At 39.8% G+C, this 24,515-nt stretch overlaps 1 protein-coding gene and 2 pseudogenes across 2 annotated transcripts; 2 read left to right on the forward strand and 1 right to left on the reverse strand.

Annotated features, from left to right (window-relative positions):
* Positions 1-336: 336 nt before the first annotated feature.
* Positions 337-12,681, reverse strand: LOC148094674 (uncharacterized). Of its 2 annotated transcripts, XM_087837330.1 has the most exons (9): positions 12,602-12,681; positions 12,414-12,449; positions 12,017-12,328; positions 11,502-11,810; positions 8,116-8,406; positions 7,693-7,986; positions 6,582-6,899; positions 1,392-1,523; positions 337-1,308 (listed from the first exon to the last, which is right to left on the reverse strand). In XM_087837330.1, exons 1-9 carry the CDS (start codon positions 12,642-12,644, stop codon positions 836-838), a joined length of 2,208 nt encoding a protein of 735 aa, XP_087693456.1. In that variant the 5' UTR covers positions 12,645-12,681; the 3' UTR covers positions 337-835. The 2 variants fall into 2 exon arrangements, with proteins under 2 accessions (XP_087693456.1, XP_087693457.1); XM_087837331.1 differs by lacking the exon at positions 11,502-11,810.
* Positions 1,952-3,227, forward strand: LOC148094675 (uncharacterized; annotated as a pseudogene).
* Positions 12,682-19,504: 6,823 nt separating the features above from the next.
* Positions 19,505-21,181, forward strand: LOC148094676 (uncharacterized; annotated as a pseudogene).
* The last annotated feature ends 3,334 nt before the right edge of the window (positions 21,182-24,515 follow it).

Here is a 24,515-nt window from a genome sequence, read left to right on the forward strand (position 1 = left end):
GCAAATTTCAGGCCAATAAGCTTAACTGAGGTTATACAAAGAATAGAAAAAAGGCTAAAACAGGTGTTTGATGTTGAGATCTTCACAGTCATGGCTAAAAAGCTAGAACAAGTGAATTTAATATTTAGGGCAGCTAATAAATTCTTACACTACATAGAAAATATTCAAATTGTTGAAATTCTAAAATTTTAACATTAGAAGAAAGTTTTAAGGGATCATCTTAGAATGTTTATAAAGTATGCATGAACCCACCCATGGCTGACATCACCTACTGCGAAGCCTCAAGCTGAGCAATTCTGCCATTTTGGTCTGGGTGTTTTAAAACTGGGCAAAACGTTGCAGATCTGACTGAGAAACTGAGCCCAATCAGAAGCAAGCAACTTGTGAATCTCATGATAAAGTTTACCCTGCTTTATCCTTCTTTTGACTCTAATGTACATGATGATTTACAAAGTCATGTGTGTTCAGTATTTTAAACTTGCAATTGAGGCCATAAACACATCAGAAAGGTTTTAAGGTCATGAGGTCATACAGCAAGGAAGCCACAGACCTCCATACAAGATCGCACCTTTGCAACAAAAGCAGTCTCCTCCTGTTGGCCATTAGAAACAAAATTTATGTCTAAGTGGCTTCCACAATGGCATCACCTTTCACACCCAGAAGGCAAGTCTACCTTTTATATCTATATAAAAGGCATCTATATATTTTTATATTATGTAGTATGTTACAATTACGGGAAACCAAGCTAACTAATTAAACATATTGGCCAAAAGATTTTTTGGTTGCAGTTGTATTTTAGGTCAAGTTATTATCAATGATAATGAACTGCTGATAGTCAGGATACATTCTCATAGTTGTCCTCTTCATCATCACTACTTTCTTCTTCTTCATCATCATTATGTACACCAAGTGAGGGTGGGGATACATTCTCATAGTTGTCCTCTTCATCACTAGTTTCTTCTTCATCATCATTATCTACACCTGGTGGTGGTGGTGATGCATGCAGTAAGGGTGGGGATACATTCTCATAGTTGTCTTCTTCATCACTAGTTACATCATCTTCATCTTCTCTGTGATCACTTACACTCACATAGGCCTTCATGCAATTGGGGCCTACTTTCTTGTAATCATGATCATCATTACACACTGGCTCCTCATAGTCATTGCTTCCCTCTTCATCCACTCCTGCAGCTCCCCCTTTCATTTTTACATTAGTGTCCATTAGATCAACATTCACATAGTCCTGCGCATCGTCTTCATCACCCTCATTGTCTCCCCACTGGTAAGCATTCCCGACTTGGTCAACAACTGAAACACAAGTAAGGGAAAACAATGTCAATATGTAGTCAAACAATCTGATGAATAATTGCCTAAAATTTGTGAGCACACACTTTGACTGTGGATGAGAGCTACAGGCTCCTTGGCTCGTCGTTGTCTTCTCCTGATGAGAACCACTAACAGCAGCAGCAGGAGCACCAGCAGGATTCCAACAGCTACCGAGGACAGCAGCAGCATCAAAGACACTAGAAGGACAGCATTCGATCAGTTTGAGCAAAAACGTCCCTGGTGTAATGAATTACGTCTTAGTTAAGTTGCTAATCTAGAGCAGTGTTTTCCAACCACTGTGCCGTGGCACAGAGGTGTGCCGTGACAGATAATCAGGTGTGCCGTGGGAAATTATTTAATTTCAATTAATTGGTCCAAAAAATACAAATTAATAATTACTGCAAATAATAAAATCATTGTTGGGCATCTGTCCTTTCAACGCAGTGACTGGTAGAGTAATTACTCTTTCATGTCAGTGGGTGGCAGTGAATGAAGGAATGAATGAAGCCTTTTTTTGTCACTTGCAGTTGCCTGCAGTGAAATTGGAGCCCTTCTGACCAACATACATTACACAAACATTCCAGAGGATGGTGGAGTCAAAGAGGAGGTACTGCCTCTGAACGCAGTGGAGACTGTCAGAAAACAACTACAAGAAGACAGCTTCTTGGAAGATAGAAACAGCTTCACCCCCGACCAGATTTGCACACTGTTAGACCTCTGCCTTACCACCACATATTGTAAATACAACAACGGTTTTTACAGACAAAAACATGGATGTGCCATGGGCTCCTTGGTATCACCTATTGTAGCCAACCTTTATATGGTGGAAAGAAAGGCTCTTGGCTGTTTTAACGGGAGAGTATCTAGCCGCTGGTACAGATATGTGGACGACACCTGGGTCAAAATCGAGACCCAAGAAGTGGAATCCTTCACTGCTCACATCAACGCTGTGGCTAAAAACGTCAAGTTCACCAGGGAAGACACAAAGGATAACTGTTTGCCTTTCCTGGACTGTGCCGTGCACATTAAAGAAAATGGCAACCTCAATGTTGAAGTTTACCAGAAGCCCACACACATGGACCAGTACCTCCTCTTTGACTCCCATCACCCTCTGGAACACAGACTTGAAATAATCAGGACCCAACACCACCGGGCAAAAAATGTTCCCTCTAAGCCTGAAGGAAAAAAGAGGGAACACGCACATGTAAAGGAGGCTCTTAAAACATGTGGTTATCCTAACTGGGCTTTCATAAAGTCAGCAACGAGGCACAGAAAAGAAGATCAGACACCAACTCTTGAGGATCAGAAAGACAAATGCAAAAACATTGTCATCCCCTATGTTGCCAGTTTATCAGAAAAACTCAGGAGAGTTTTCTCCAAGCATGACATCCCAGTGTACTTCAGACCCAGCCACACACTCAGACAAAAACTGGTTTATCCCAAAGACAGAACTCCTAAACACAAACTTAGCAACATAGTATATGCTGTAAAGGGTAGTGACGAATGTCCAGACCTCTACATTGGAGAGACCAAATAGCCACTTAATAAACACATGGCACAACATAGAAGAGCCACCTCGACGGGACAAGACTCAGCTGTCCATCTGCATCTAAAGGACAAAGGTCACTCTTTTAGGACACCAATGTTCACATTTTGGACACAGAAGACAGATGGTATGAAAGAGAAGTGAAAGAAGCCATCTATGTGTATTGTGAATGACCATCTTTGAACACAGGCGGTGGTTTACGACACCAACTTTCTGCCATCTGAGATCCCTTCCAAGACGCCTTAATGCCCACTCACATCCTGGGCCATCTGACCTCAGGAAATCACAAGATAGAGTGGGGCTAGGTTTCACAGCAGGTTCATCCAAAACCTTGACTGATTGTGACCTACACTAGTGATGGGATTTCCGGCTCTTTTTAGAGATCCGGCTCTTTCGGTTCGGCTCACTAAAAAGAGCCGGCTCTTTCGGCTCCGATCCGGCTCTTCAGGTTGTTTTGTTGCCGCACAAAAGGAATTACTAACGTAAAAAAAAGTGGGTTTATTTATATATGTTTATATATAAATATATGTGGTGGCCCCTAGAGACAAAACACGTAAATGGTAAATGGCATTTGTATAGCGCTTTTCTAGTCCTTAAGGACCCCAAAGCGCTTTATGCTACATTCAGTCATTCACCTATTCACACACACATTCACACACTGGCGATGGCAAGCTACATTGTAGCCACAGCTGCCCTGGGGCGCACTGACAGAGGCGAGGCTGCCGGACACAGGCGCCACCGGGCCCTCTGACCACCACCAGTAGGCAAACATGGGGTTAGTATCTTGCCCAAGGATATTTGGCATGCAGCCAGGAGGCAGCCTGGGATCGAACCACCGACCTTCTGATTAGTGGCTGACCTGCTCTGCCATCTGAGCTACAGCCACCCCTACACGTACAAACTCCAAAACACATTTCTAGCATGAACTGAACTTCCAAAGCAGAGCTACTAGATCACTTAAATTACACAATTGAAAGCATGTGTGTATTGTTTGTGTATTTATACACAGGCACTCATGTATATTCAAATAATTAAAAAAAAAAGTTCATTTACCTGTTACTACCACACACCAAATCCGGTCATTGGTACTTGCTGGCTTGTGTAGCCACTAGGTAACAAAAGCTCAACACTGCGCCCAGCATCCTGGAGCACTTCTGTTGTCTTTTGTACGTGTTTTGAGTTTTTACGTGCTTCTGAGTTTTTACGTGCTTCGGAGTTTGTACGTGCTTCGGAGTTTGCACGTGTTTTTACGTGCTTCGGAGTTTGTACGTGATTTGAAGTTTGTATGTGCTTTGTCTCTAGGGGCCACCATAAATATACTTTTATTTATTCACTCCACATAAAATGTAATAAATAAATCATATAATACAAAAACCAACTATTCACATTTCAACTTTTAACTATTTAAAATTTCAGCTTTTTCCTTTTAAACAAATTTAAAATGAAACGACACAAAACACTGCAAACCACAACACAATTAAATATAAATTAAAATATGAAAACAAAAAGAAGATGCATATTCTCTGTCATATGGGCCCGCATGAAAAAACTTTCTGAATCCTTTATCATCTGCAACCGAAAATAGTTGTGGATGATTACTATACCTTTCTAATGTGACGTTGTTGTCCCTGGCTCTCTTTCTCTCTCTCTCCCTCTGGCTCTGTTCCTGTGCTACTGAATGTAACTACCGTCCCTCCCCCCTCTGCCCAGCGTAAAGCACAAGGCTCGCATGCGGAGTGAAGCAAAAAAAAGTGCGAGAGAGAGAGAGGCTGAGAGAAAGAAAAAAAAACCCCCACGTGACGGCTCGCGATAAGGAGCCGGCTCGCGTCGTTCACTTCAAGAGCCATTTCGTTCGCGAACGACCCATCACTAACCTACACCCGTTTTCACACCTTGACTTGTGTGATTAGGTAGAGGATCAACAGGGGGTTCACTCACTGAGGAATTAAATGTGGGACTCTCCACCATTTGACCTTAGAACTGAAGAAGCTTCTCGAATGAGAGGTGAAACGTCTTCAAGCAACTTAAAGAAGTCCAGATGCTTTTCTTTCCAATCTTAATGAGTCTACGGACATTAGCTGACATTCCCAACTATTGGCCAATGTGCATCTTGTGGAAGGAGACTCCATCAGAGAAAACTTTCTATTTTGCAGGGCACTGCCAGAAAAAAAACGGGACAGGAAATTTTTTGGGTTACATCCGAATATCTTGAACAAAGAGGGTGAGAAACCTGCACGAGTATCTGCACTGATGGAGCAGCAGCCATGGTCAGACGCACCAAAGGTTTCGTTAGCAGAGTGAAAGCGATAAACCCAGATGTTATTATTACACACTGTTTAGACTTTACCAGCAGACCAAGCTCCTGTATTGGATGATGTCATGCGCATGGTAAACTTCATCAAGACAAGACCTCTGAAAAGTCGCATACTTGCATCTCTGTGCGAGGAAATGGGAGCGGAGCATAAAGCTTTATTGCTCCACACGGAGGTCCGATGGTTGTCACGCAGAAAAGTACTGGCCCGTGTGTATGAGCTGCAGGAAGAGCTAAACATGTTTTTGAGTGATGAGAGGTACACTGATGCAAAGCTGCTTACAAGTGATGAGGGGTGTGCAAGGCTGGCTTACATGGCAGATATACTTCAGCATTTCAATAAACTTAACACACAAATGCAAAGCCGAGATAAAAACCTGCTCACAAGCACAGACAAAATAAATGTATTTTGTTGAAAGGTCCACCTCTGGCAACAACATCTAAAAAATGCCAACCATGGCATGTTCCCACTCGCTCAGAAATGGCAAGGAGATACTGAAACTGCCACACTGTGTGAAATAGTAGGTAAACATTTGAAAACGCTCGAGAAGAAGTTGTTAATTTATTTCCCCTCTGTCTCCACTGAATGCCTTGACTGGGTAAGAGACCCATATAGCTCAGCAGCAGTTTTTGGAAAGGATATGACTTTGCAGGAGCAGGAGGAACTAACTGAATTGACAAAAGACTGTGGTGTAAAGCTAAGCTTTGCTGATCTATCTTTGGACAGTTTTTGGTTGACTGCTGCCAAGGAGTTCCTCATTCTGGCAAACAGAGCCATTTTGACATTGCTCTCATTTTCCACAACATATCTATGTGAGCTAAGCTTTTTGCTTAGGAAGAGTGGTTGAGGAAGAGCTTTATATATGGGGGAAAAAATGCTTAGATGGTTTTCACAGAAGAGTGAAAGCAAAGCAGCCTACAAGTGCAACATTTATGGGACCTTCTGCAACAGATTGGGAAGGACTTTCTGAAGAATATTTGATTTCTATTGTAGAAAATCTGTTATATCTGCCAAAAGTCTACTTTGATGAGTCAAAACTTTACAATACATTTTGGTCTATAAAAAGAAAATGATTTCTTTTTTAACTTCAGTTGCTTATGTGCACTGTGTTTTCATTTCAGAGTGCAATGAGATATAAACTTCTTCTTTTTTTTTTTTTTTTACCAGAAGTGTATATCTATATATGAACATAAGTTATATAACTTAATAACTTAAGTTCCTGTTTCTGTTAAGTTCTATTTTTATTCCAGCCTTTGCCCCTATTTCTACTGCTTCTTCTCTTTCTAGTCTTAATTGCAAACATACAAAGGGAAAATATAGAGATATTAATCCTCAGAAAAATTAGGTGGTTATGATATGGTTTTGTTAATAAAACATAAACTCAACACTGTACTTACATTTAATGATGACACTGATCGGTTCTGTTGCAGCAGATCTGAATGTCCGTGTGGACACTGTGACCTCGTACACACAGCTGTAGTTGCCCTGATGTTCATACTCAGCTACAGGGAAACTAAAGGAGGCTGAGTTGTTGACTGCTGGCTCTGTGAGGTTGGAGCCAGAGAAGCTGAGAATAAAATGTCCACTGGAAAATGTGGAGTTAATGGAACAGGTGAGGATGAAGCTGTAACCCCTGGTGATTTGTGCACCTTCAGGACCCCAGATAAGTCCTGCATTAGGAGACGTCAAGGAGATGCTGGGCCTCTGCAGTCTCACTGTGTGAAAGCAAACTGGGATTAAAACATTATTCTCTCTACCTTTTAATTCTGGACTTGTTTAAACTCTAGAATCAAAAGCAGAAGGAAGGATTTTTGGGGGGCACTTAAGGGAAGCTGAATCAAACTCAACACATTTTATCACTTACTAACTTATTAGTATTTGGTGTTATTTTTCACACATTCAGCAGTTATTGAGCAACATTAGAAGTTTCTTGCTACATGGTAAATGAAAGTCCATGCTTATCTGCCAAGAAAAATGGCAGATTAGCTTGAGTAAAAGACCAAAAGCTGAGGCACACAACGAAGAATGCTGTTGGTAAAGTTTCTGGGCTGCCTTTCCTCATAACAGCCATCCCTCAAGATTTTCTCCATTTAGAGCAATGTATTATCAGGGATAGTAACATCTAGTCCTTTTACTGTATATTTTAGCCCTCAACGTAGCATTTAGCTCTTCAGCTGCTCAATGCTCCACGGTATGTAATAGTTTGTTTCAAGTAGTGTGTGTTTACTCCTCAGTACTGTTGGCTTTGAGAGCATTTTCTCTGGATACTGAAAAATCCACAATGAAAGTGGGATTCTGTTCATAATGCTTTTTTTTTTTGCTTTTGTTAGTGCTTTCTTTTTTTGTAAATAGCCATTAAAAAAGTTTAAGCTATGACTACAACATATAATAAATAAGCTAACACTATAAGTTTTTCACAATTTATGAAACAACTTATTATCTGTATTAAAAATGATAATTTCTCGTTTTGCTTGAAAAAATGCTTCTTACATGTATTTGCTTTATTACCTGTCACAGAGAGCCTACCAGAGTCACTTGGTGGGGAGTTAAATTCAAGACCTGAGCCCATTTTCTGATACTGACACTGGTACGATCCCTCGTTATCAAAGTTCACTTTAAGGATATTGAATGTTGCAGAGTTTGTACTAGAAGTTTGGGTCCTTATAAATGAATCTGTTGTTTTCTTCAGAATGAACGATCCACCCAAAACCTGAGTGGAGATTGAACAAGTGATTGCAATGTTCCGACCCCAGGTGACCTCACCAACAGGATTTATGGTGATATGGGGTTTTGGGAAACTCACTGAAAAAACAAACAAAACAAAGGAACAAACAAAAAAACAGGATATATTGATATGTTTCTGGTTTAATGACACTTTTAGCTTTTGATTCTTGGAGCTGTCGAGCTCAGGAAATTGTTTTGTTTTCTTACCATTAACAGAGAGTCTGACAGCATCACTGAGGGAGGATGAAAACTTTTGCTTTGAAATGGTTTTCTGATACTGACACTGGTACGAGCCGTTATGATCTAAGTCCACTTTGTGCATACTGAAGGTAGCAGATGTGGAACTTGAGGATGCGGTCTGGCTGAAAGTGCCTGAGGTCTTCTTGAGGATGAAAGTTCCACCAAAGAACTCGGATAAGATCGAACAAGTAATGGTGACATCTTCACCCCAGGCAACCTTATCTCTGTTCAGAGAGATCCTGGGCTTTGGAAGGCTCACTGAAAAACACAGTTTAGCATAATGTTAGTTTAGATAAATATAAGTTTATGCATTTAAATAGCAAATCTTTGTAACTTTTTAATTTTACAACTCACTACCACCCAGCTCTTCCCCATGCCCCCATCCTCCATCTGACTTAATTTCATGTCTGTTAGCAGTAATAGTTCTGTACAGAACATGCCCCACTCTCCCTTCCTTTGTCATTGCTAACTACCTTTTCTACTAAATATCAGAGGTAGCTGTAGCTCAAGAGGTAGAGCAGGCCATCTCCTAACTGGAAGGTTGGTAGTTTGATTCTTGGCTGTTCGAGTCTCCAATTTGCATGCCTTTTTTTGGCAAGATAGCAAACACCAAGTTCCTCTCTAAACCATTTCTTATTGTGTGAATCAGTGAATGAGGCATGCTGTATAAAGCACTTTGAGTGTTCAAGTAGAGTAGAAAAGCACTATATAAAAGTCAGTCCATTTAGCTGCCAGGTTATTTCCAAGCTTAAATGAGGCCTTCTCCAAACTGCTGGTCTGTACCCTGGCCCACATCAAATGATGGTTTTCATTCATATTTGCAGTTGCGGTCCTTGCTGCTGAACCATAGTTGGAAATAACAGCAGTTATTTGACTACTGTATCCCTGAATGAAAAGAAATTGAGACACTGTATTATGTGTTGAAGCTTCGTTGTAAGCTGCATTTAGTTGTACTGCTAAATTCCCCACTTATCACACAAATCTAACATTTTTTTAATGACATCCATCCTTGAAGTGAATTGTAAGTCACATGAACTTTTTTCTTAAATAAAAATAATGAATAAAATGACTGTTTTGCTTTTGGTGTTCTATGTTTTTTTGAAGTGATCATTCATTAGAAAAAACACTGCAGCTCATCATTGATGATTACTATATGATTACTACTATAGATTTCTTAGAGATGCTACTTTGCATGGACTGAAACAGTACTGTAAGAGTAGCAGCAGGATTTCATGGTCACCAGGGAGACCAGCAAAATCATTTTTATTGTTTTTAAATTAAGAAAACAAAACAAAAGCAGTTTCTATCCATGTAACTTACCCATAAGTCATTTATGGCATGTCAAAAAAAATATCTTGCTCCCACCCACCCCCTTCATTTCTGTGTGAATGTGCTTGATTGATCATGCTTATCTGTCTGAGTTCCATTTTTTTGGCTTGCTTTGTTTTCTTTTTCTTTTTCTTTTCAGCCTATGAAGTGTTGATCACGGGAATGAGATCATAAATACTGAGGATATATAAGTCTTACATAATTTAACTTACATTTAGGTAAGTACTGTGGGGTTGGAATGGCTGTTTTGAGTAACATTTGATTTCAGAACCTTGTTAGTTCCTGGACATGTCTGGAATCATGACTTTCTGTGTGTGCAGCCAGGCAACAAGAAACACATGAAAAACATGAAGTGTTTGTTTCACCCAGTGTCAGCTAAACACTGTACAGACACTTGTGACAAGTGTTCAATGCAGGGTGTCAAACTCATTTTACATCGCGGGACACGTACAGACCACTTTGATCTTAAGCGGGTTGGACCAAACTCTGCTTTCTGTCACTGTGTAAAGAAGTTACATATTAAACAGTTTTAAAAAGTTGTGACAAAGAAAGAAAATCTGTCGGCATGACTCTTTGAAGAGTCTTTATAAGAACTTTTCCTATTTTCACAAATCAAAATCTGTTTACCTGCTCGTTTATCATTTGCTGTTTGCTGGTTGTTGAAATGGTTTTGTAAACTTTTAGCTGAGATTCTGATGTTTCTGTGGATGCTACACGTTTATATATTTAACAGATCTGGTGGTACATCCTGTTAAACCAGATGTTCTCCCTTTCACATTTGATACTGGGGGCATTGGGGTTCAATAAATTAATTGTTTATTGCTTAATTACTTTGTGGCCATAAGGAAGATTTTTATCAGTAGGAAAAGCTGTAAAACCTATGAAAATATAGTTAAAAGTCCAAAATTTATGCTTGTTTGTCGTGAGCAGCAGATGAAACAAGTTAAGAACTATAAATTAGTTTTCTAGTCTGTCTTTGCATGTGGCCAAATGGTGTGCCCATCAAAATAAAGTTGCTTGCATGAATTCTCAGGCTGAAGATTCGCCTCCCACGGGCCATTAAAACCTGACAAATAACGTAATGGCAAGAAAATGCATTTATCATTTTATAATTATCATTTTTGCATTTAAAAAATCTTTGCGCTATAAAAATATCATAATCCAAAACAAATTGAATAACACGATGTTGTCATGCTGACATCAGCACTAATAATCAGTATATATTGCTGATGTCCTTGATCTTCTAATAGAAACAGGCTAATGTCATCATATTGTAATACAAACAGGATGTTATTAGCATGTTCTCATGGGAACATCTTAAAACACTAAAACAGGTTTTCGTATCGTTCTTGTCCTTCTGAGGAGTTGTGGTCTCTGCGTGCTCTTGTTTCTCAGTGATTTCTTTCCTCGTGGTGCATCTTCTCTTAGGTTTTCCACCTCCAAAAATCACTTTAACCTCTTTGTTCAAGTTAGAGCTAATTCAAGCGAATTAGTTCAGTTGATAAGCACCGCTGTTAATGTGTTTTCTAAATACAAATAACTGAACAGGCATGCGGTCCATAGCAGGAAACCAAGAGGGAAGTTGCTGCATGAAGATTACTGAGAAAAAACAGCACCATACTGCAACTATAAATATCAAGTATTGATAAGACCATGTAGTACCGTATTTGGGCATAGATGCTCTATATCAAAGAAAGGAAACTGACGTTGATAAAGATATCTTCAGCCATTTTGACACAAGCACCGATTTTTTTTTTTTTTACTTGTCTCATCACACACGCATGAAAACACAAATATCTGACACAGAGATCAGAAGTTAGAGAGGGGCTGGCATGAAGTTGAAGTTATTTCTGCCAAAAGAGGAACAGCTGGTTATTTTAAACCATGATTGATGATCTACTTTCTTCCACCACTGAGAACGCTTAATGGGTGTCCTTAATAAATAAAGAGTTCAAAATGTATTATTTATTAATTTAGCGCATTTTTATCTATGTTTTGATAAGAGTATAAGAAACACTTCTCACCTGAACAAACAACACCAGCATCCTCACCATGTCCACAGTCGTGTTTCCCAAATCCACTGTGTCCACACTCAGTTAGAGAACTTTCACTTCCTGAACAGGCCACTTCATCAAGCCAGATTTGTCCACTTCCTTGACCGAAGCGAGCAGATGAAGTGGCCTCCAATGCTGTCCCACAGCCCAGCTGTCTACAGACCACCTTAGCATCATTTAAGTCCCAGTTATCGTCACAGACCGTTCCCCACGAACTGTTGTAGTAGAATTCTACTCTTCCTGAACATGAAGTAGACCCAGCGAACCTGATCTGAGGTGCTAGCGACAGAACACAGACAAAATATTACCAAGAAAAGACAGAGCACCTGCACTTATTATTTATTTGGTTTCTTAGTCATGGCAATAATCACATTCACTCTTTAAGTACAAAAGCAAGTTGCAAAGGATGATAATCAGTTTCGTGACTAGCTGTTAAAATACACAGTTACATTTATTCAACATAAATTACCTAAAGTATTTCTCACCTGAGCAAACAACACCAGCGTCCTCACCATGTCCACAGTTGTGTGTCCCAAATCCTCTGTGTCCACACTCAGTTAGAGAACTTTCACTTCCTGAACAGGCCACTTCATCAAGCCAGATTTGTCCACTTCCTTGACCAAAATGAGCAGACTGAGTGGCACTCTCTGCTGCCCCACAGCCCAGCTGTCTACAGACCACCTTAGCATCATTTAAGTCCCAGTTATCGTCACAGACTGTTCCCCAGGAGCCACTGTGATAGATTTCAACTCTTCCAGAGCACTGAGTGGACCCAGACCCAGCTAGTCTGATCTGACCTATCAGCACATAATATAAACTACATTTAATATTTTCCTAAAGTTGAAAAGAATTGAAAAATTTCACACACAAGAGCAGACTGACCTGCAGCAGGTGAAGTGAAGGCCAAGAGGCAAGAAACTTTTGAAGGGAACAAAATGACATTGCTTATTGTGTAACTAAGCACATACATCTGTAGTCATTTATCTAAAGTGATCAATATTTGCACTGAAAGCTAAACCTCAAAGACCAAAACTGTCTGTCTACAAAAGCATTTTAAAAGTATTTCTTACCGAAGGTCAAAAACTGAAGCACTCTCTGCTGTCTGCACCCCATGACTGAAAAAAAGAGGCTGATCAGGTCATTTATGGGAGCCAGATGACAGTAAAGTCAACAAAAAACTACAGTGTACAAAAAACACTTCACATTTGGTTTATCCTCCCAAAACACTTCCTCTTTCGTTTTGATTTTTTTTTTTAAATTTCTCCACGGGGCTTTGACACGAGCAGCTCTAAAGACTGGAGCTCACCACATCATTAAAAAATCAGTTTTTTAAAATAAAAATAAAACTGCTCAGTAATCTAGTGACTGTTGGATACATATTGATTCATTATAAGCAAATTTGCACCAACCCTACAATCATCGACAGAAACAGACACACTGTCTCCATCTGGTGATTAAAAAGTAATATTGACACAGATGATACATTCTTGAGGTTAAGCACTCATAATTTTAAGCACTCCTACATTAGCCTAAAAAGTATTAGCAAGGACTCACAGTTTAACATTTGGGAAGATGATCTGAATGAGAACCGAAGTCAATCCTTTTATAGTGGCAGTGGTAAGAATTGCAACCAGAGAATTGTCTCTGTTTCGACAGTTTTAAATCTTAACTAATTTCATGAATGTTTCTGAGGACTAAATTGCAAGCCACATTTTAAACTATAAAATCTTTAAAATATGGGCCTAAAATTGATGATCTGAAGCATTAAAGTGACAGAAATATGCACAAAAAAAGCAAAAGAAGAGAAATCATGAAGGAGGAAAATTGCTTTTCGCAGCAGTGTGTGTGATACACCAACAAAAACACAGGGTCACACAGAATAAACTCATCCAAGATTTTTAGGAGATACACCCATGCCATCAATTTGAACAATCTACTGTGCTCGAGGTGATGACAATATGTACGCCTGTCTGACATATAATGTTCTACATGGACTTGCTCCCACATCCTTTAAATGAATTTATTAATCAAGACAGATTGCAGAGTTGCCACTAAGGCCATCCCTAGAGGGCACTGTAAGGTGTTTTATAGGCATTTGGACAAACTGCTGTAACTGTAGGGAACTCGGTGTTATAAAGGAGATGTGTGACCATTTTTACAGGTGATACGTGTCATTTATTTTTGTTTTTGTTGTGTATTTGTAAGTTTTCTATGACCTGCCCTGGGACTACAGATGTTAATTAGCAGTTTTGCTATAATCTAGCATGTTTACACTTTATGTTTGGTACATTGATGTTCATCAACGAGATGTTCCTGTTAAATGTATAAAAAGAAGAAAAAAATCCTGTAGTCAAGAAAGGAGTGAAATAATTAATAATGACAATAATGAACCGGTTTGGAAAATGTAAGGAGTAGAAAGTCGAGATCTTTGTGTGAAATTGGAGGAATAAAAAGTAGCAAAGTGTCAGAAAAGTGCTCAAGTAGAGAAAGGAAACTTTTGCTTTTGATAAAGACCACAGTGTGGAGGACGTTCTGCGAACTTTCCTACGTAGTTTCGAGTTATCACCGTCTTCTGTCTTCGGTGGCAGCCCCTCCCTTCCCTCCCACCGTCCTCTGCAGCTGTTCCAGCTGTTGCTGCTCCCGTGAAGTTTCATTGTGTTAACCGGTGTTAAAGGCGTACAAAGCTCACTATTACTCATTCATACATAAACAACATGCAGTGTAACTGAATCTGTTAAAGGTCCTTTACAGCAGTAGATCACCTAGTTTTTCACCTTGCTTATCTGCGTTTATTTTTTTGCGGTAGAGACAGCCACGTCTGCCTGGGAAAAGCAGCCTGCTAATCGTCACCACTTCAGCTCCTCCCCCGGACCCTGCTGCTAACAGCGCAGTGGGAATCACACTCCTAACTACACATAGAGCGATAGCCATTTTTCCCGAATCACTGTCCATACCACCACCTCTAACTGTAAATAATATCTCACATAATAACCTCTATCAGGAGTCCTAATTAAGGAAAATGCTTTAAAAGATCAAATGCAATAAATGTAATTAAATATTGGTTAAAACATCCCTGTTTAGTGAATGTTTACACATGCCCTATCAGTGTAAACATTTCAGGCCTTTAGACTGCTATCAGCTACAGTGTAGCAATATCAAAATCTGAATGAACTTACCTACAGTGCAGAAGAAACTTCAGTGGACATTCTTTATAAGTGTAAAAAAACCCTTTTTTTCTCTAACAAATTTCACTGTTGAGTACATCAGTCTGTGTTTTAGATCCTCTGTGAGCAACCTGAGTTTGGAGAAACAGTGGCACAAAGATGGTCCTCTAAACACATAACTACAGAACACACACACACACGGCAGCATGCCAGGGTGATAAGGGAAGTCCAGACAGGGGAAGCAAAACTAAACATAATGCACACAAGATAATATACTATCAAAATAAAAACTGGAAGTAATTAATACAAAAACCAGGATGTCTTCGTCCTGCAAGCTTGAAACAGACAAAAGTATAAACAGACATAAAAGACTGACTCAACATGGGAAACACTAAAAGCCAAAATACAGAGATAAGACTGAGAGGACAGGAAGGAAACGTTAACGGGAACTAAAAAACCTAAAGTAATATAGAGGGAGAACAACACAGAAATTATTTTATTAATCAACACATTACATTACACACTTATGATACAGTTCAGTACACCCCCCCCCCCCCACACACACACACACACACAAAACACTGTAGTAGCAATAATATAACTGTGTGAAATATAATATAAACGTATCATTACCTACTCTTTAATACTTAAAAATTTGTTGTTGTTGTACTCTCTCTCTCTCAGTGTGTGTGTGTGTGTGTGTGTGTGTGTGTGTGTGTGTGTGTGTGTGTGTGTGTGTATGTATGTGTGTGTGTAATGATACAAGGGGTAGAGATATTGAGATGGACTGATAGTAGCCACTACTTGTTACTATTTCCTGAAATATCCTTTATCAGGTCTGGAGAGCTGAATCAAGGCTAGTTTTATGCATGATATGGACTACTTTACCACATTGTGGTCTCACTATTTAAGTTAAATAGATTGGTAGTTGTGGATATATTTGGTAAATATGGGGTTCAATATCTTGCTAAAGGAGACTCTGTGGTGCAAACTGGAGGAACCAGGGTTTAAACCACTGAACTTCCAATTAGAAGTCCTGAGTCACAGTCATCATAGTTAAAGCAGGGGAACTTGGTATAGCTAAGGACCAGTGGGAGATGAATTTTTGAATGCTGTTGGTTTTCCTCAATGTCAGCAATATTAAAGTTTTGTGTACTATCTGTGAGCAGTGTTGGGGAGTAACGGAATACACGTACCGCCGTTACGTATTTAAAATACAAAATATGAGTAACTGTATTCCGTTACAGTTACCGTTTAAAAAGGTGGTATTTAGAATACAGTTACTTTGGGCGGCGACCGTGGCTCAGGGGGTTGGGAAGTGTATCTGTAACCGGAAGGTCGCCGGTTCGATCCCTGGTCGCTGTGTCCTTGGGCAAGACACTTTACCCTACCGCCTACTGGTGTTGGCCAGCGGGGCCGACATGGCAGCCTCGCTTCTGTCAGTCTGCCCCAGGGCAGCTGTGGCTACAACTGTAGCTTGCTTCCACCAGTGTGTGACTGCGAGAGTGAATGAATAGTGGCATTGTAAAGCGCTTTGGGTGCCTTGAAAAGCGCTATATAAATCCAATCCATTATTATTATTATTATTGTTGAAATAAATGGATTACACGGCTGTACTTCCCTGTTTCATATTGTGGCGGGTCAGGACTGTTTGGGTTTTGTTTGACAGCTACGTTGTGTTGTTCCAGGCCGCAGCGTTACGGTTGCCATGGTAACAGGGTGACGCTCTCTCTCTCTGCGTGTTTCCTGGGTGAGAGAGGCCTTTTTGTTGTTGTTGTGCTAAGCTAACAGGCAGAATGCTACAGGTATAGCTCTAAAGAATGTAGCATCATGGGCAGTGTAGTCTGTGCTGCAGGGAGAATGGACTGCCATACCCGTTATGTGTCTGTGAGCGAGGGAGGGAGAAAAAGGAAAAGTACGAGTTGTCATCGAGCAAAAACGGGAGCTGGAAGCATGTAAATATAATAATAACCACTGCAGCCAAGAAGAGTAACAGGACCTTCAGTAACAGTAATAAATCACAGCAATAGTACATTCATGTAGTTGTAAACAGCATGATAATATATTAAGTAATCCAAAGTATTCAGAATACGTTACTCTCATTGAGTAACGTAACGGAATACGTTACAGAATACATTTTGGGGCATGTATTCTGTATTCTGTAATGGAATACATTTTAAAAGTAACCTTCCCATCACTGTCTGTGAGTGCTATACTATCAGAATGTAACTCCCAGAATGCTTGTTATTTGATATGCATGAAGCTTCAAAAGCATATTAAGGATCTAATTACACCAGCTGATTTTAAGTCTGGCTGAAGTGATGAAATCGTCGGAGGTCTTTCTCTGTTCCCCCAGCCTCTTCCTCCTCATCAGTCGCTCCTTCTGCTCTAAAAACAAGCATCTCTGTGTTCTCCTGTTGCTTTGAATTCTGCCTTGTGGTGACCTGGAGAGACACAAATGCCTGTTTCCACTGTGCTCCTATTCTTTTCTTCCAGGTAAATATGCATTCATTGACTCTGATGAACAGTACCTTGTAGTAGAAATGAAGGCCAATGTTTGCCAGCAGCAGAATCAGTGGCAGGAAAACATATCTCAGGACTGGATTTACTAGATCTGTTTGAAGGACATTTATAAAATCAGTAAAACAACAAAAAATATGTTTAAATAGACTTAGAATATACATGCTCATTTTACAAGTCATATATTAACTTAAACAGAATTAGAGACAATAGGCTGCCAGCTGGAACACTAATAGGAGGAGGTTAGGCTGTTACCTGGTGTACATAAAAGAACACCAGGTTGATTCAGTAGTGGTTGAAAGCATTCAGACTCCACTCTTTACCACAGAAAAGACTCGGAGTGATTCTAAGGGCGAACTGTAGGATCCCCTGGTCAGACACAAAAATGAAAACCTAAAAACGCAAATCCGATAAGTACCCCATACTAGTGATGGTAAATTTGATTCTTTTTACTGAATCGAGTTTTAATGAGTCACTCACCAAAGTGAATCGGGTTCTTTGAGTCATTTGATTCACTGAGTCAGTTGACCAGAGAGTGCAAAAAATTTACATTTTCACTCAAACTTAATTTGTTTCTCTTTTCATGTAAATCCTACTGCTAAGATGAATGATTCAAAAAAAACAACAACAACTATTTTATAGAGCAAAAAAGAGCAAAAACATTTCTAAAATTAAGCAATTTCCTATCAAAATTGCTTAATAAACATTTATTTTGTTTATTTGTATTTTATTAGTATTTTCCTTAAATGTGTCAAATATATATTTTCTCATCTAAATGTCCACTGAACTGTGAGCCAGGGGGCGGTAAAGCGCCTTAACATTGGTTGCCAACCAAGAAGAAGAAGAAGCTGTGAGCCAGGAGGGAGGGGGTGAGTGAGTGAGTGATTCGTTCGCTCTATGATTCAGCACAGGAAGGGAGGGGGTGAGTAGCTCAAATGTGCTGTTAGCATGTTAGCAGAGCGATGCTACTGTGAACCGAGGAGCTATTTTCTTGATATGAGCTTCTACTCAGGGTTTTTTCTTCCAGTTCAGAGCAGAAATGCTTTTGTTAAGAAACTGGCTGTTGTCCCCCCCCACAATTTTAATTATAAGCTAGATATATTTCTACTAATGAAATTAGTTTGCTAACATCAACAGGGATGAGTCAGTTGAGCTTGTGAATCATGATTCACGAGTCAGTAAAGTGATTCTCGAGTACTGAACGATTCGTTCACGAATCGAACATCACTATCCCATACCACACATTCATGGTTCAGTGTAGCTAAAACTTACTATCAGGATAGCATCAGTGAAAATTAAAAAAATTCACAACCTTTAAAACACCATGGATGTGGTATGAATCAAACAGGATTGTGTTTGGCCTCACAAATGCACCCTCAGCTTTTCAGTATATTATGGAAGCAGGCCTCAAAGACTAAATATGCAATCCATACTTAGACGATGTGTTGAGGATATGTTCTCAAGCATCTAAACTAAGACCAGACAAATGGGACCTGTTCAGAAATGAGGTGCTCTATCTCGGAAAGGTGATCTCTGCTGATGGCTGCATGATGGATGATAAAAATGGATGTCCACAAATACTGCTAATGATTTCAGCATCAACATGTGGCAATGTAAATACAGTCTGCAGTGTCCCTCTGGTTCACAGAGTTTACTGTATGTCATTTCAGTGTCCACGTTTCTTTTCTATGTAACAATGGTTTGATTGTTTAATTCCTAGAGTCTACTTACATTTAATGATGACATGAATCGGTTCTGCCTCCAGAGAGGTGAATTTCCTTGACAGCATTGCTGTTGCTTCATACACACAGCTGTAGTTGCCCTGGTGTCCATACTCAGCTGCAGGGAAACTAAAGGAAGGCGAGTTGTTGACAGCTGTCTTGATGTGTGTGATTTTAATACATAAAAGTACTGACTTAGAGCTTGACAATAGAAGAAATAAATAAAATAAAGTAAATTACCACCCAAACGCTGAAAGGAATTAAATCCAAGTCTGAGGCTTAATAATTTGTTAATCTTTGTCTTGTGTTGAAAAGAGAAGAACACATCATACCTCAGTACTGAGGTATGATGTGTTGTGAGCGTGGACGCTTCATCTCTTTGCTCTTTAAATGCTTTGCTTCTTTTATTGATTTTTATGCTGATTTTTTCCCTTTTTTCCATATGAGCTTACCTGCGATAGCTTCTGGACACTTATAGATCATTAGGACTAAAGTGTTCTTAACAGAAACAGCAACATTTTTATAGTTACCTTATCCTCAGCGCTCCGTGTGTCTGTGGCCTAGACACAGCTGAAGCCTGATTACAGCATCTGGGCACCGAACAGCCTCAATAGCCTGGAAAGGTGCTAACCGCTAGGCTAACTAGCAACAAGATGCCTTCCCTCTCCACAGATGACTACCACAGCCTCCTGCAGAAGATTGCAGTACTGGAGACAAAAATTCATAGCTTAGAAGTAAACGTGGAGGTAAATGGACTGTGTGGAAAAGAAACAACCTTGCCCTTGATCCAAAACAATGGCGATGAGCAAGCTAGTACACAGCTAAGGAGCACAGATAACATGACCAAGAAAGTAGACTTTGTGCACTATTATAAATCCTCATAATCCTCGTGATAATCCCCCCTTGGACTGTCTTGGTGGAAAACCAAGACATAAATCATGTCTCCTGGAAGGGGGAGGACGTATCACAGGCAGAGCAAGGCGAGCTGACATCTCTGAAACCGACTGGCCTTCACTTCCTACGAGACAAAGAAGCTCTTCTACCTCTGTATACGAGAGGAAACAGGACTGGACAACCGTGAATAGGAAGGTTAACAACAAACCTCCAAAACAACTGAATGTGAAACTGCAGAACAGATTTGCTCCACTATCAAAGGACCCTGGATCTATATCGGACAACCATCTAAAAGTAGCGAAGTAAGGTCTGGAAATCTGTTGAAAAGTAAAAGGCCACAGGGAAAGCTAAAGGCTAGGCCTGAAACTCTGATTGTGGGTGACTCTGCCGTAAAGGATGTACAAAGGATGTGCGGTAAGAACACTAAAGTCCTCTGCTTTCCTAAGGATATGGTCAACAACCTGAAGGAGAGAATTCTTCAAATTGCAGATGAATATCCAACTGTGACAAACATTGTTCTGCATGCAGGGTCAAACGATGTGTCCAAACAACAGGTTCTGAAGCGGGACTTTACTGGATTATTTAATACTGTAAACTCTCTGAATGCAGCTGTATTCATCAGTGGACCTGTACCGCCCGTCAGAGGAGGAGACGAGAGATTCAGCAGGTTGTTTACACTGAATAAATGGCTTATATCAGCATGTACTGACCACTCAGTGCATTTTATCAACAACTTTAATATTTTTTGGGAACGCAGGCATCTATTTAAAGCAAATGAATTTAATTTTAACAAGTCAGGGGTGAAACTGTTCACCTCCAACTTGTTTTATTCCATATGTCATCCATCCAAAGCTGAGATAAACGAGGAGTTATCTCATAAAGAGGAACAAACAGTACTCCAAGAACAGACAAAGCCCAGCAGAAACCTTGAGGAGGAGCCTCATCTGCCCCCACTCGGGAAGAGTCTCAGAAAGGAGAGACATCTGAGGCAAGAAGAGGGGTCCCTATTTGCCTCCAACTCTCTTAACAACACCAACGACCAGGACCAGGGACCACAATCTTCCCCAGTCCCCCAAACCCCTGACAGGCCATCACCCTCCTCCCCCTCCCTTTCTCCCTCCTCCCCACACCTGAAATTCACTGAGGAGATGATGGAGCGGGTCAATGCTGGGCTCAGATCTACCCCCCGGCCCAATCCCTTTTTGTCCCCCATAAACCCCCCACCAGAGCAGCCAAAGGTTCGCCATCAAGCCCCACCCTCAACAGAGCAATCGAAGTTACATTGCCAGCCTCGCCCCCCTTAGTTCCTCCTTACCACCTTCATGCCCTGTCTCCGCAGTCTGATGTGTGATGTGTGAAGGGTCCGGGCTGTGAGGATTATGGCAGTGGCGACTTTTCCCAGGAGAAGCTGGGACCCTGTTTACTAGAAGGTTTTAAAATTTCTGTACTTTTAGGTGACAGAAGGAGACATGTGGCCTGGTCAAAACACAGAGAGCTGCACTCTAAAAGATCTTTAAACATAGTAAACATACCTTGTGTGCCACAGACTGCTCCCAAACACGAGGGGACAAGTAATACCTCTAAAACACATAAGTTGGCTTTATTAAACGTTAGATCTTTAGCTGGGAAAACATTTTTAATTAATGATTTAATCATTGAGCACAGCCTTGATTTTATGTTTTTAACTGAAACTTGGTTGGACCAAAGTAACAGTGGAGGGGTTGCTGTCTTATTTAATGAATCATTTCAATGTAAGCAGCTATCTCCTGGAAGTTTTCAGTCTTTTGAATATGTGGCTTTACAGCTGAAGGCCCCATCCAAAGTTGTGTTTCTTAATGTTTACAGGCCTCCCAAATACTGCACAGACTTTTATAATGACCTCAGTGAACTGCTGTCTGTGATCTGTGTTGATTTCGACTGTGTAATTATTGTTGGGGATTTTAACATCCATGTGGACAACCCTCACGACAAAGGGACTAAAGACCTGAGTAACACTCTGGGCAACTTTGGGCTGACTCAGCATGTAACAGAGGCCACACACAATAGAGGACACACTCTTGACCTACTGATCTCCAAGGGCCTGAGCATTTCAAAGGTTACTGTGTCTGATGTGGGCTTGTCTGATCATTACTGTGTTTTCTTTTAAAGTAAAATCTCAGCCCACACAAATATATCAACAGCAGTGATCACAAAACGGTGTATAACTGAACACAGTAGTGCGATTTATAACCAGGTCTTCCCATTAACACCTGACCTGTCCAGAGGGTCAGTCAATGAGCTCGTCAATAGCTTCAATGCTAAAATGTTAAATGTAATGGATACAATTGCTCCCATTAAGGTGAAGGTTATCTCTGGAAGGAAAAAGTCTCCATGGAGAAACTCTACACTGGTGAAAAATGAAAAAACAGCATCTTTACAGGTCTACCTAAAAAATCAGTCAGACAACTACAGCTCATTCAGAACTCTGCTGCTCGAGTCCTCACTAAGACCAAAAAAGTGGACCACATCAGTCCAGCTCTGAGGTCTTTACACTGGCTGCCTGTCCGTCAGAGGATAGACTTTAAAGTTCTGATGCTGGTCTATAAAGCTCTGAATGGTTTAGGACCAAAAAACATCAGTGACCTCCTGACCCAGTATGAACCTTCCAGATCCCTCAGGTCAGTTCCCAGAGTCAGAACCAGACATGGAGAAGCTGCATTCAGCTTTTATGCTCCATATATCTGGAACAAACTCCCAGAAAGCCTCAGATCAGCTGAAACCCTCAGTTTATTTAAATCCAGGTTGAAGACTCACTTATTCTCAGCTGCATTTAAATAAAGCACCAAATCCGCACTTAAGCTTAGATTTCAAAACTTACATTTTAACTACTGATTTTATCTACTGTTCTGATTTTATATACTGTTTTGTTTGTTTGCTTGTTAATTAGTTAGTTAGTTAGTTTGCTTGTTTTAATCAATTTTGAATCATGCTTTTTATTTGTTTTTGTTTCTAATGTCTCTGTAAAGCACTTTGAATCACCTTGTTGTTGAATTGTGCTATACAAATAAACTTGCCTTGCCTTGCTGCATGGATTTAGTTTTTTTTTTTTTTGCTTTCATTTCTGGTTTTCCAAAAAAGCTTGCTTTAAGTGGAAATGAAAGTTTTCTAAAGTCTCAACTCTGAAGACTCAACAATTTTATATATAGCTCCTTTTTTTCTGTTGCTAGTAGTCAGAGTAGTATTTTCCCCTCACTGGAAACATTTTCCTGTAAACATGGGTCTCTGGGATGAGACCTGCCCATTAAAGTCACTGTGCCCCCTCAGCTGAGTTCTACTGATATACTTCAAGTTACATTAAATCATTTTTGTAATTTTTTTTAATGAAAAACAAGACCACCCATGTCACCAATAAATTATTAGAGTGCAAGCTCAATTTAATTATTTGGTTAACAGTAGTTTCTGCAGCAGTCGTGGTAACCAGCAGGTTAGATTTTAAAGTACCGCTCATGTGTCCTTGAAAGTAATTTATGATTGACTATGTTTATGACTATTGATTATTCTTAAATTTGCTGTATAGCTAATAAAGGTGGCCCATTGTGTGAGTTTAGTAATAGTAGAGGACAGACTGTTGTAGTACTCTTCAAAATTCAAATGTGTGTTAGTTTAAAGCCTCTGGAAATAACGTGTGTGATGTGTCAGCATGTTTTTTTTAAAGGAATAACAAAATGATTGAGCCAAATCTGCCCTTGTCAAAGTTGCTTACTCATCCAGTTCGAATGCTTTGGTGCCAACCCTGACATAGTTTGTCCTTATTTTAAGATCTGTTGTATATCCTTTTAAATTAGTAAATAATACCACTGATATCAATTACTTTATACTTCTCTTTAACCTATTAACAAGTCATTCTTAAAAAATGGATCATCAAATTTTGTTTGGGAAATTATTAATCAGAGTATTTTGAGTGCTTCTTGTTTGGCTGAGTGCTAGAATACTTAAAGTACCTGTTAACATGGACATTTATTATTTTACAACAGCTGGAATGCTAAATTTAGCACCGAGTCAACCCAGCTCCAGCCAATCTGATGGGCACACCTGAAAATATATGTTTTGGATAGAACATACATTATTTAAAGTGCATTTGACCATGGCGAGGTTTGTTCTGAGTGAAATTTGTCCTGTTAAACTGCTGTATGCTCTTGACCACCATTGCTGTAGCTCAGTTTCAGGGTGCTGGCAATCTTCTTATAGCCTAGGCAATCTTTATGTAGAGCAAAAATTATTTTTTTCAGATCCTCAGAGAATACTTTCCTATGATGTGCCATGTTAGACTTCCAGTGAACAGTATCAGAGAGCATGACAGCAATAACACCAAATTCAACACATCTGTTCCCCATTTGTACTTGAGACCTTGTAAAAGTAATGAGTCACATGACACCAATTGGGCACAGTTTGGACATTTTCACTTAGGGATGTACTCACTTTTGTTACCAGCGGTTCAAGCATTTATGTCTATATGTTGAGTTATTTAGAGGGGACAGCAAATTTATACTGTTTTACAAGCTGTACACTGACTACTTTACATTGTATCAAAGTGTCATATCTTCAGTGTTGTCCCATGAAAAGATATAACAAAATATTTATAAAATGTGAGAGGTGTACTCGTTTTGTGAGATTCTGTAATTATGATTCTTCTATTAAGACTTTCT

This window comes from Neolamprologus brichardi, unplaced genomic scaffold (genome assembly GCF_056152115.1).
Source record: "Neolamprologus brichardi isolate AB-2024 unplaced genomic scaffold, ASM5615211v1 NODE_ptg000031l+_length_7269946_cov_1, whole genome shotgun sequence".
Taxonomy (NCBI): Eukaryota; Metazoa; Chordata; class Actinopteri; order Cichliformes; family Cichlidae; genus Neolamprologus; species Neolamprologus brichardi.

Coding starts and splice junctions, on each gene's coding strand:
- LOC148094674 (XM_087837330.1), bottom strand. CDS start 12,644: ATGGGGTGCAGACAGCAGAGAGTGCTTCAGTTTTTGACCTTCG. Junction 12,450..12,601: donor GCTTCAGTTTTTGACCTTCG/GTAAGAAATACT, acceptor TCCCTTCAAAAG/TTTCTTGCCTCTTGGCCTTC. Junction 12,329..12,413: donor CTTCACTTCACCTGCTGCAG/GTCAGTCTGCTC, acceptor ATGTGCTGATAG/GTCAGATCAGACTAGCTGGG.